Source organism: Mytilus trossulus, chromosome 4 (genome assembly GCF_036588685.1).
Source record: "Mytilus trossulus isolate FHL-02 chromosome 4, PNRI_Mtr1.1.1.hap1, whole genome shotgun sequence".
NCBI classification, from domain to species: Eukaryota; Metazoa; Mollusca; class Bivalvia; order Mytilida; family Mytilidae; genus Mytilus; species Mytilus trossulus.
In genome coordinates this window covers 20146429-20159594 of record NC_086376.1, presented here as the reverse complement: position 1 = coordinate 20159594, position 13166 = coordinate 20146429, and the positions used below count along the sequence as shown (strand labels likewise).

The 13166-nt window shown below is 34.6% G+C and overlaps 2 protein-coding genes across 2 annotated transcripts; both read right to left on the bottom strand.

Annotated features, from left to right (window-relative positions):
• Positions 1-9647: 9647 nt before the first annotated feature.
• LOC134716484 (testis-specific serine/threonine-protein kinase 3-like) lies at positions 9648-10331 on the bottom strand. Its single transcript, XM_063579488.1, has one exon. The coding sequence runs from the start codon at positions 10329-10331 to the stop codon at positions 9648-9650; it is 684 nt and encodes a 227-aa protein (XP_063435558.1).
• A 1132-nt stretch (positions 10332-11463) lies between these two features.
• On the bottom strand, positions 11464-12201 carry LOC134716483 (testis-specific serine/threonine-protein kinase 3-like). The gene has a single exon (XM_063579486.1). It carries the CDS (start codon positions 12199-12201, stop codon positions 11464-11466), a length of 738 nt encoding a protein of 245 aa, XP_063435556.1.
• Positions 12202-13166: the final 965 nt, after the last annotated feature.

The following is a 13166-nucleotide window of genomic DNA, read 5'->3' as shown; positions in this document are numbered from 1 at the left end:
AAATACATCATACAATATTAAAATGTAAGAAAAAGAACATGTTATCACTGAATGGTAAAGATTGTTTTAATTTATCAGTTGGTACTAAAAACGATAATACATTGTATATTATATAAAACAATGATTAAAGTTGATTCAACTACTATTCTATACAAAGAAAGATAACTCCAATTGATTTCTATTTACTTAAACTAAAGTCATTGAACCAAGAATAATGCTTATTTAGGCCCTTTTTTAACCCCTAATTCCTAAACTGTTAGAACCAAAACTACGAAAATCAATCCCAACCTTTTTATTGTGGTCATAAACCTTGATTCAAAATTTCATAGATTTCTATTTACTTAAACTTAAGTAATTGTGCGAAAACCAAGAAAATGCTTATTTGGGCCTTTTTTGACCCATTATTCCTAAAATGTTGGGATAAAAACTTCTAAAATCAATCCCAACCTTCCTTTTGTGGTTATAAACCTTGTGGTAAAATTTCATAAATTTCTATTCACTTTTACTAAAGTTAGAGTGCGAAAATTAAAAGTATTTGGACAATGACGACGACGACGCCAACGTGATAGCAATATACGACGAAAAATTAAAATTTTTGCGGTCGTATAAAAAGAATACTGAAAAAAGCCTCTGCCTTCAACCTGTTAACACATTGGACTGAATTCAACACACAGCAGGATAAAATGCTGGACAAAGCATCTGCCGTCTACCTGTTAATAAATCTGACTGAATACAACACAAAACAAGATAAAATGACAGACATAGCCTCTGCATTCTACCGGTTAACACAGAGGAATGAATACAACACAAAACAAGATAAAATGACAGACATAGCCTCTGCATTCTACCGATTAACACAGAGGAATGAATACAAAACAAAACAGAATAGAATGCTGGGCAAAGCCTCTGCATTCTACCTGTTAACACATTCAGCTGAATCAACACATAGCAGGATAGAATGCTGGACAAAGCCTCTGCATTTTACCAGTTTACACATCGGACTGAATACTAGTACAACACAAAACAGAATAGAATGCTGGACAAAGCCTCTGCATTCTACCTGTTAACACATCGGGCTGAATACAGCACATATCAGGATAGAATGCTGGACAAAGCCTCTGCATTCTACCTGTTAACACATCGGGCTGAATACAGCACATATCAGGATAGAATGCTGGACAAAGCCTCTGCATTCTACCTGTTAACACATCGGGCTGAATACAGCACATATCAGGATAGAATGCTGGACAAAGCCTCTGCATTCTACCTGTTAACACATCGGGCTGAATACAGCACATATCAGGATAGAATACTGGACAAAGCCTCTGCATTCTACCTGTTAACACATCGGGCTGAATACAGCACATATCAGGATAGAATGCTGGACAAAGCCTCTGCATTCTACCAGGTTACACATTGGACTGAATACAACACAAAACAGAATAGAATGCTGGACAAAACCTCTGCATTCTACCTGGTAACAAATCGGATTGAATGCAACACAAAAATCAAGATATAATGCCGGATAGAAATTCTGGACAAAGCCACATCTGACTGAATATAAAAACACAAAACAGGATAGAATGCTGAATAAAGACTTGCCTTCTACATGTTAATGCTTTACAAAGCTTGGTCTTCTACCCATTACAGTTGGACAAAGCCTTGTCGTTTACCTGTTAATGCTGGACAAAGCCATTCCTTCTTCCTGTTAACACATATTCTCATGTTTATATAATGTAGGTTTATTTAGACAGATGTTTTACCTGTCATTAGTTACATGAATGGTGACGCTAGATAATCAATAAACAGCTGCGTCATGAGTGGATGATACGCCCTTCGTCTTGTGTGTGAAGTTTCATGCAATAATTATAAAGAGTTTCTGAGATACAATACTAGTGAGACATGTGAACCCCCCCCCTTTTTTTTTTAATAAAAAACTCAATAGCACCAAATTAAATTTTGAATCATTACCAAAAGTATACAGATCTTTAGATTAATATAACTAAGAAGTGATTAAAGTTTAAAGCAATAATCATAAATCGTTTTTTGAGATACTGCGCGACATGTGAACCCCCCTTTTTTTATATAAAAAAAATCAATAACACTAAAAAAAAAATTGAATCATTACCAAAAAGTATACAGATTTTAAGATTGATATAACTTAGAAGTGTGTAAAGTTTTATGTAATAATCATAAATTGTTTTTGAGATACAGTGTGACATTCGAAAAACAAGAGGCTCTCAAGAGCCTGAATCGCTCACCTTAATTCTTTTGGTTAAATCTCTCATCAATGATTATTTTGGCTTTTCAATTTATTTAAATGTTCTTTGGATCGTCCTATTTTCTTCAAAAGCCAAAAAAAATCATTTTCTCCTGTGTTCTATTTTAGCAATAAGAGCTATGTTTCTTTACATACAAGGAAATAAAATTTATACTAGATACTCTGAAACTCATTTAGCCTAAGTTTAGCTGAAATTGATACAGCAGTTTCAAAGGAGAAGATTTTTTAAAGTTAGTCAACATGATGAACAAATTGTGAGAAAAGTCTTTAAAGAGCAATAACTCCTTAAGGGGTCAATTGACAATTTTGGTCAAATTGACTTATTTGTAGATATTACTTTGCTGAACATTATTGCTGTTTACAGTTTATCTCTATCTATAATAATATAATATATAATTCACTATGCTGTTGAATATTAATCCTCTCAAAAAAATGTTTGAAGAGATTTTCTTTTTATTTATGAAATCTGAAATGAGAAAAATTGACCCCCCCCCACCCATAATTTTGTTTTCACATCCCCCTTTCCCTTACTCCAAAACTGATTTCAATTCAAATTTCTAAAGTAGTTTGCAACAATAACTGCTCATTTAAATACATCATAAAATATTAAAATGTTAAAATAAGTGCTTGTTTTCACTAAATGGTAAAGATTGTTTTAATTCATCAGTTGGTAGTAAAAGTGAAAATACAATGTATATTGTATAAAACAATGATTTAAGTTGATTCAACTACTATTCTGGACAAAGAAAGATAACTCAAATTTTCAAAGAATATTGAAAATATCTTGCTATTGCAAAAATATCTATTCTGGACAAAGAAAGATAACTTCAATTGAAAATTGATTGCTATCAATTAGATATTTCTTGCTATTGTGCAATACTGTCAATTGAAGATTTCTTGCTATTGAACTATTCTGTGCAATTGAAAATTTCTTGCTATTGCACAATATTGTACAATTGAAGATTTCATGCTATTGCTGAATACTGTGCAATTGAAAATTTCTTGCTATTGCACAATACTTAATATAATAATTTTGAATCCTGATTTGGACCAACTTGAAAACTGGGCCCATAATCAAAAATCTAAGTACATGTTTAACTACAGCATATAAAAAGCCAAAGAATTCATTTTTTGTTTAAATCAAACTTAGTTTAATTTTGGACCCTTTGGACCTTAATGAAGACCAATTTGAAAACGGGACCAAAAATTAAGAATCTACTAACACAGTTAGATTTGGCATATCAAAGAACCCCAATTATTCAATTTTTGATGAAATCAAACAAAAAGTTTAATTTTGGACCCCGATCTGGACCAACTTGAAAACTGGGCAAATAATCAAAAATCTCAGTACATTTTTAGATTCAGCATATCAAAGAACCCCAAGGATTCAATTTTTGTTAAAATCAAACTAAGTTTAATTTTGGACCTTTTGGACCTTAATGTAGACCAATTTGAAAACGGGACTGAAAATTAAGAATCTTCATACACAATTGGATTCGGCATATCAAAGAACCCTAATTATTCAATTTTTGATGAAATCAAACAAATAAAATTGAGAATGGAAATGGGGAATGTGTCAAAGAGACAACAACCCGACCAAATAAAATCAAAGCGCGAAAGCGCTGTAAAGGCAGTTAATTACAGGTTGTGTGTATTTCTAGTCCAGTAATATCATTATCTTCCATAGAACAGAGGTGGTTTGTAGAATTTAAAATTTAGAGTTCTTTTGTACCTAGTTCACCTATATCTATAGTCTACTGTTTACAGTATATTTTCTGTGCCTCCCATGAAATGCATTTTTAGCCATGGCCTTGTCAGTATGTTTTAAATTTATGAGTTTGACTGTCCCTTTGGTGTCTTTCGTCCCTCTTCTTTAGACATATAAGAACTTTTCCTTTTCAATATAAATAAACTATTTTTAATTATTGATTGTATACGCATATTCTATGACTCCCATAAAAAATAGTTCACAAAGATTGACTAGTCTCTGTACTGTGTGTATAGCAAGAACATCAAGTAACATAATGGTAAATGTACATAGTAACATGTCAACTTTTTTGATGACCATACCTGTCAACTGTCAGTATTTGCAGAGTATTTCCCCCATCGAGCTCGAGGCTCCCAAATGGAAATTTTGTAAGAGCAATTTTGTCGACTATTTTAAAGAAAACAATTAATTCAACAATGGCTATGAGCTTGTTAATGCACGAAGAAGCCAAAAACCACATTAGAATATATTAATTTGAAGGGAATCCATGACATATCGCCCCACTTTTTCACTAACTCGCCCCACTTTAAAAACAAGAGTGCACAGACTGAAATGTCTCGCCTTCTTTACTAATCATTGATATTATGTTGATAGTCCTAATAATAAAGCTTTATTACAACTGTCACATAATCTTAATATAAACCAAGAAAACTAAACATTGACCTTTGAACCATGAAAATGAGGTCAAGGTCAAATAAACCATGCCAGGTAGGCATGTACAGCTTACAATTCTTCCATACAACAAATAAAATTGACTAATGGCTCATAGTTTAAGAAAAACAGACCAAAACACAAAAGCTTAACACTGAGCAATGAACCGTAAAAAATGAGATCAAGGTCAAATAAAACCTGCGCAACTGACATGTAGATCATGAAATATTTCCATACACCAAATATAGTTGACCTATTGCATATAGTATTAGAAAAAAAGGCCAAAACTCAAAAACTTAACTTTGACCACTGAACCATGAAAATGAGGTCAAGGTCATATGACACCTGCCAGGTAGACCTGTACACCTTACAACCATTCCATACACAAAATATAGAAGACCTATTGCAAACAGTATAAGAACCAGATGCTCCACAGGGCGTAGCTTTATACGACCGCAGAGGTTGAACCCTGAACGGTTGGGGCAAGTATGGACACAACATTCAAGCTGGATTCAGCTCTAAATTTGGATTGTGATTTAATAGTTGACACAGCATAGGTTTCTGACACAGAATAAATGTGTTCTAATGAACTTAAAATTTTTGTTTTCTCTTAAGAGCAATTCACTATGCTGTTGAATATTAATCCTCTCAAAAAAATGTTTGAAGAAATTTTCTTTTTATTTATGAAATTTCAAATGACAAAAATTGAACCCAATTTTTTAATCACATCCCCCTTTCCCTTATTCCAAAACTAATCTCCATTAACATATTCTAATGGAGTTTGCAACAATAACTACTCATTTAAATACATCATAAAATATTAAGATGTAAAAAAAAACTGCTTGTTATCACTGAATGGTAAAGATTATTTAAATTTATCAGTTGGTAGTAAAAAGTGAATATACATTGTATATTGTATATAACAAAGATTTAAGTTGATTCTGGACAAAGAAAGATAACTCCAATTAAAAAAAATCTTGCAATAAGATATTTCTTGCTTACTATTCTGGACAAAGAAAGATAACTCTAATAAAAAAAAAATTGCTATTTCATATTTCTTGCCATTGCACAATACTGTGCAATTGAAAAGACTTGCTATTGCACAATACTTAATATAATAATTTTAGATCCTGATTTGGACCAACTTGAAAACTGGGCCCATAATCAAAAATCTAAGTACATGTTTAGATTCAGCATATCAAAGAGGCCCAAGAAATTAATTTTTGTTAATATCAAACTTAGTTTAATTTTGGACCCTTTGGACCTTAATGTAGGCCAATTTGAAAACGGGACCAAAAATGAAGAATCTACATACACAGTTAGATTTGGCATATCAAAGAACCCCATTTATTCAATTTTTGATGAAATCAAATAAAGTTTAATTTTGGACCCAGATTTGGACCAACTTGAAAACTGGGCCAATAATCAAGAATCTAAGTACATTTTTAGATTCAACATATCAAAGAACCCAAACGATTCATTTTTTGTCAAAATCAAACTAAGTTTAATTTGGGACCCTTTGGACCTTAATGTAGACCAATTTGAAAACATGACCAAAAGTTAAGAATCTACATACACAGTTAGATTCGGCATATCAATGAACCCCAATTATTCAATTTTGATGAAATCAAACAAAGTTTATTTTGGACCCTTTGGGCCCCTTTTTCTTAACTGTTGGGACCAAAACTCCCAAAATCAATCCCAACCTTTCTTTTGTGGTCATAAACCTTGTGTCAAAATTTCATAGATTTCTATTAACTTAAACTAAAGTTATAGTGCGAAAACCAAGAAAATGCTTAATTGGACCCTTTTTGGCCCCTAATTCCTAAAATGTTGGGACCAAAACTCCCAAAATCAATACCAACCTTCCTTTTATGGTCATAAACCTTGTGTTAACATTTTATAGATTTCTATTCACTTTTACTAAAGTTAGAGTGCGAAAACTAAAAGTATTCGGACGACGACGACGACGACAACGACGACGACGACGACGACGACGACGACGCAGACGACGACGCCAACGTGATAGCAATATACGACGAAATTTTTTTCAAAATTTGCGGTCGTATAAAAACAGACCAAAACACAAAACTTAACCACTAAACCATGAAAATGAGGTCAAGGTCAGATTACACCTGCCAGTTGGACATGTACACCTTACAGTGCTTCCATTCACCATATATACTAGACCTATTGCTTATAGTATCTCAGATATGGACTTGACCACCAAAACTTAACCTTGTTTGCTGATCCATGAAATGAGGTCAAGGTCAAGTGAAAACTGTCTGACGGGCAACAGGACCTTGCAAGGTACACACATACCAAATATAGTTATCCTATTACTTATAATAAGAGAGAATTTAACATTACAAAAATTTTTAACTTTTTTTTCAAGTAGTCACTAAACCATGAAAATGAGGTCAATGACATTGGACATGTGACTGACGGAAACTTCGTAACATGAGGCAACCATATACAAAGTATGAAGCATCCAGGTCTCCCACCTTCTAAAGTATAAAGCTTTTAAGAACTGAGCTAACATCGCCGCCGCCGGATCACTATCCTTATGTCGAGCTTTCTGCTACAAAAGTCGCAGACTCGACAAAAAAACTGCCCCAACCTGGATTACCAAATCGCCCCACTTGTGAACTGTGTTAAATCCCGTTGATATTACTCCTGCTAACTGGTCCCACTTAATGGAAATCGGTGAAATCCAGATAAATATATTATTAACCAGGATGAATTTAGTAATGCCAACTCGCCCCACTTATGGGAAAAGATGTTATCCCATTGAATATAAGTTCAATTCCTTATATTGCATTTTAATACATTTAACTGGTTTCTTTTCAATTGTTATGGAAATAACTAAGCTTCAAAACTTATAGGTATTCTTCAACAATTAGGTTTTTGTTTTAGAATTATAATTTCAGTATATATATATATATATTTTTATATATGATTTAACCAATTTCACATGTGGGGCGATTTGATAAATCAGTTTGTGGCGGTTTTTTTAAAAGTGGGGCGATTAGCCAGTGGGGCAACTTGTCCTGCTTCCATTTGAAGGCCCCCTTGAAGGTTGTGTATGACTATATGAACCACCCCCATGTGCATTTTGAAAAGTTGGCAGATATGTTTCTAACTCCAGGCAAAATCTACCGGTATGAATGAAAAAGAAGTTTTCAATTAAGGCTCTGTGGCCATAACAGCTGTCTCATTAGCATTTTAACAACTTCCCATATTTGCAATTAAAACAATAGAAGAAAATTATTCGACGCAAAAACAAAACTTACTTGTAAATATGAAATTCTCTTTACGGTATGAGTTTTTCTCATTGTTTGAGATTGTACAGTAGTACCTGTAACTGCTTATACCTATTTCTTATTCACTTTTGCTTGATAAACTCACTAAATATCATCTACATTGTACCACATCTCCTTATTTTTATAAGCATTCCAATAACATGAACAATTGTAATTCAATTCTATATACCAAAGCAAAATGAACTGCACCACTTTCATTCACTAGTATGCATCTTTTGGCAAAATACAAGTTCTTAAATGACACAATATATATTTATTGATAAAAAAATAAAATTTAGTATACAACACTTTAACAGGTATAAAAAAAGCACAGCTGAGTCATAACTTGTGAAATCTGTGCTGAAAACGTAGACATTGATGGTATTTGAGTAATTCCATATGTGAAGCTCAACATTAGCTCGTCAGTTGGTGGTGGACAGTTATAGTTCCTTTCTGCAGGCTAGGATGAATGACTTTTCAGGAAAACCAATTTCACAAATCAAAACTTTCCTCTAGATTTCTCCTACAATATTCATCCAGTTAAGTTCTTTTGTTTTAATTGGACACCGTCCTGATTTTTAATTTTGCAAACCATTCAGTCTCTTGCTTGCAAATGGTGCATGAAAATAGGATGGGTATGGCAGTAGACAAGTCTCTTTAAAGTGGGTTTGTGCCCTGAAAAAAAGTTTTATAACTTAAGTTTTTTTGAAACTTGTGCAACACACATACCTAAATAACTATAACATAGAAGAGAGCATCAATCGTGTCAATGTTTTGTTCCTGTTTACATTGTCATTGATATTTTTTTCAGAAAGCCTGAGGCATAGCTCATGAATTCCTGTCATTTCATCCTAAATTAACATAATTACTGCTAGAATAATTATCAGTATGATATACGTACACTATCATTGTACAGCCCAAGTCTTCAGTATATATAATTGTTGCATTCATTCACTCCTGTGTTCAGTCGTTAAAAAATATTTAAACATCAACAAATGAACTTTAATAAGGACAAGAAAACACTAGAAAAGATACGTACATACAACCCGTGTTTAAGTGTATTTGAAAGAGAAATATATCTGGTTAAACGATGTATAAAGGAGAAATATATCTGGTTAAACGATGTATAAAGGTGGAAAAATTGTAGATATTGCATTACGATGCTTTCTACCTAATAGCACGTAGAACTACCGACCAATATCTCTGACTTGTATATGCTGCAAACTCATAGAGAACATAATCACAAGCCATATCATGAACCATGCAGATCGCCACCAAATTCTATACCCATTACAACATGGCTTTCGCTCCAAACGTTCTTGTGAAACCCAGCTAATTGATTTTTGTGGACGACATCACTAAAACATGAGTGCAGGTAAACAGACAGACGTACTAATTGTGGATTTCTCTAAGGCTTTCGACAAAGTTGGTCACAGTCTACTCGTCCATAAACTCGAACACTACGGAATCAGAGGAAATGTCAATAGGTGGATTGCTAGCTTCCTATCACATCGGACACAAGCAGTAGTAGTGGATGGAGAGAGCTCATCACATCGAGGGGTTATTGCCACAACCCAGTAACAGAAAAAATAAAAAAAAATGATTTTGTTTGCAACATATTTGCCATCGCGATTCTTGAATTCTCTCAATTTCTTGTTTGATTTGGCCAATTAAAAGTATTTTTAATTACTAAAATTTCTGGGAAAAAGAGGGTGTTTGAGATTTGAGATTGGACCATAGAGGTAGCGTCACTATCGGAGAATGGGAAAGCCCCGAAGAGCATGACGTGGAGCATAACTCCCATACTCCACATATCGGCTTTCATGGTGCTGTGTTCCATTCCCATAATAACTTCTGGGGCAGCGTATGGGAGGGTTCCACAAAATTCTTCAGATTCGGCAACAATATCGGACGACTTGGCAAATCCAAAGTCGGCCAATTTGACACAACCATTAGACAACAAGACGTTTTCTAATTTAATGTCATTGTGGGCGATTCCAATTGAGTGGCAGTATTCGATTGCTTTGACAACCTGAGAGAAAAGAGAGAGGGTGGCTTCAACGGACATGAGACCGTTGTTCATTATGTATTCAAAAACATCTCCGAATTCAGCAAATTCCATCAAAACGAAGGCAAATTCTTCGGCTTCGATGATTTCAATGGCTTCGACGATGTTTTCGTGTTTGAGGCTGAGAAAAGCTTCAAACTCAGTTGAGGTTTTGATGACTTTCTTTATTGCAACTTTAACGAATATTTCGCTAGAGGCAGAGAAAACTTCTTCAGTAAGAGCTACAACATTTGAGAGTCCACTGTTCATTAAAAAATCCATTTTAAACTGGCGTGGATGTGATGTGATAAAGATCCCAAATAGTGAAATGCAAGCCTTATATAGTAAATCGGCCGATATGGCCTCTTCCATGTCTTGATGTTCAAGGGGAGACAAGTCTTAATAAATGCTTCCTTACATAATTAAATAGTACATTTTTGGAAATAGCTCCCCTTTTCATTAATGGTACCTACTCTTGCAAACGGTTAACATTTCTAAGTCATTTTTCTTATATGTTTACCGTTACCATAAACTTTTCCATAGCTTGTGACTGCAATGTTTACCGTAACCATAAAAATTCTATTAAAGGTTTACCGTAGCTCAACTAGTATAAGTATACTCTGCAGTTTACCGTTTCTTCGCACGCTGAAGGTTAACCACAACAAACTAAACGAAATTAAATCACTGTCTGAATGTTCAAGGGGATATTTGCTTCCAATTTATTCAATGAGTTTCGGATTAGAAATGAATTCCACAGAAGACAAAAAAAACTGTATGCTGATACGGTAAACTGGACTATAAAGTATAATACTGGGTCCTTTTATTTTGGTATTGCATCTTTGTTTACCGTACCCTCATACAATTAGTTTACCTAGAAATGTCTTTGCTCTGAGCAGATAATATCAGCAACGTCATAGTGTTTGAGAAGTTATCAGCGACGTCACAAGACGTTGTCAGGCCTACGTTTGTCTAGCACAAACATAGTGAAAGAACGAATAAGAGATTATGGGTGTTCAGTCGCTCGACACAAGGTGAAACTCTCTGGCTCGCGGCTGATATGTTTCGATTTCAATGGACAGAAACCCTGAAATCTTTACCTATCAATATCCTTATCTTGTTTCTCAAACATTTAATACAAAGAAACGGGAAACTGAAATGTTAAAGGATTGTTTGGTGGTACGGTAAACTAGACTAACAAATAGTCTTAATCACTTAGCAGTGTCTCATTGATAAAACAAGAAGTACCATTCCTAAAGAAGGAATGTAGACCAAACGTTAACATGTGTTTACCGTAACCGCAATACGTAACCGTATTTGATCAAGTAACATTAAAAGAAGGTCCGCACGGTTTACCGTAACAACAGCTCAGACAAAAAAAAAGGCATCCTTGAAACAAGGATGCTTAATTATGTGTTTAAAACTGGCTCAAGGCAAGAAGGACTGAGCTTGCATTAGCGCGTTTTTCAATAGAGGGTTCAAGCATAGAGGAGATGAGAGACTTTAACGTTTCGTTAGTGTTTTCTGGGAAAAAGAGGGTGTTTGAGATTTGAGATTGGACCATAGAGGTAGCGTCACTATCGGAGAATGGGAAAGCTCCGAAGAGCATGACGTAGAGCATAACTCCCATACTCCACATATCGGCTTTCATGGTGCTGTGTTCCATTCCCATAATAACTTCTGGGGCAGCGTATGGGAGGGTTCCACAAAATTCTTCAGATTCGGCAACAATATCGGACGACTTGGCAAATCCAAAGTCGGCCAATTTGACACAACCATTAGACAACAAGACGTTTTCTAATTTAATGTCATTGTGGGCGATTCCAATTGAGTGGCAGTATTCGATTGCTTTGACAACCTGAGAGAAAAGAGAGAGGGTGGCTTCAACGGACATGAGACCGTTGTTCATTATGTATTCAAAAACATCTCCGAATTCAGCAAATTCCATCAAAACGAAGGCAAATTCTTCGGCTTCGATGATTTCAATGGCTTCGACGATGTTTTCGTGTTTGAGGCTGAGAAAAGCTTCAAACTCAGTTGAGGTTTTGATGACTTTCTTTATTGCAACTTTACCGAATATTTCGCTAGAGGCAGAGAAAACTTCTTCAGTAAGAGCTACAACATTTGAGAGTCCACTGTTCATTAAAAAATCCATTTTAAACTGGCGTGGATGTGATGTGATAAAGATCCCAAATAGTGAAATGCAAGCCTTATATAGTAAATCGGCCGATATGGCCTCTTCCATGTCTTGATGTTCAAGGGGAGACAAGTCTTCATAAATGCTTCCTTACATAATTAAATAGTACATTTTTGGAAATAGCTCCCCTTTTCATTAATGGTACCTACTCTTGCAAACGGTTAACATTTCTAAGTCATTTTTCTTATATGTTTACCGTTACCATAAACTTTTCCATAGCTTGTGACTGCAATGTTTACCGTAACCATAAAAATTCTATTAAAGGTTTACCGTAGCTCAACTAGTATAAGTATACTCTGCAGTTTACCGTTTCTTCGCACGCTGAAGGTTAACCACAACAAACTAAACGAAATTAAATCACTGTCTGAATGTTCAAGGGGATATTTGCTTCCAATTTATTCAATGAGTTTCGGATTAGAAATGAATTCCACAGAAGACAAAAAAAAATGTATGCTGATACGGTAAACTGGACTATAAAGTATAATACTGGGTCCTTTTATTTTGGTATTGCATCTTTGTTTACCGTACCCTCATACAATTAGTTTACCTAGAAATGTCTTTGCTCTGAGCAGATAATATCAGCAACGTCATAGTGTTTGAGAAGTTATCAGCGACGTCACAAGACGTTGTCAGGCCTACGTTTGTCTAGCACAAACATAGTGAAAGAACGAATAAGAGATTATGGGTGTTCAGTCGCTCGACACAAGGTGAAACTCTCTGGCTCGCGGCTGATATGTTTCGATATCAATGGACAGAAACCCTGAAATCTTTACCTATCAATATCCTTATCTTGTTTCTCAAACATTTAATACAAAGAAACGGGAAACTGAAATGTTAAAGGATTGTTTGGTGGTACGGTAAACTAGACTAACAAATAGTCTTAATCACTTAGCAGTGTCTCATTGATAAAACAAGAAGTACCA

Excerpts from the sequence above, each read along its gene's own strand:
- LOC134716484 (XM_063579488.1), bottom strand. The coding sequence starts at position 10,331 with ATGGATTTTTTAATGAACAGTGGACTCTCAAATGTTGTAGCTCTTACT.
- LOC134716483 (XM_063579486.1), bottom strand. The coding sequence starts at position 12,201 with ATGGATTTTTTAATGAACAGTGGACTCTCAAATGTTGTAGCTCTTACT.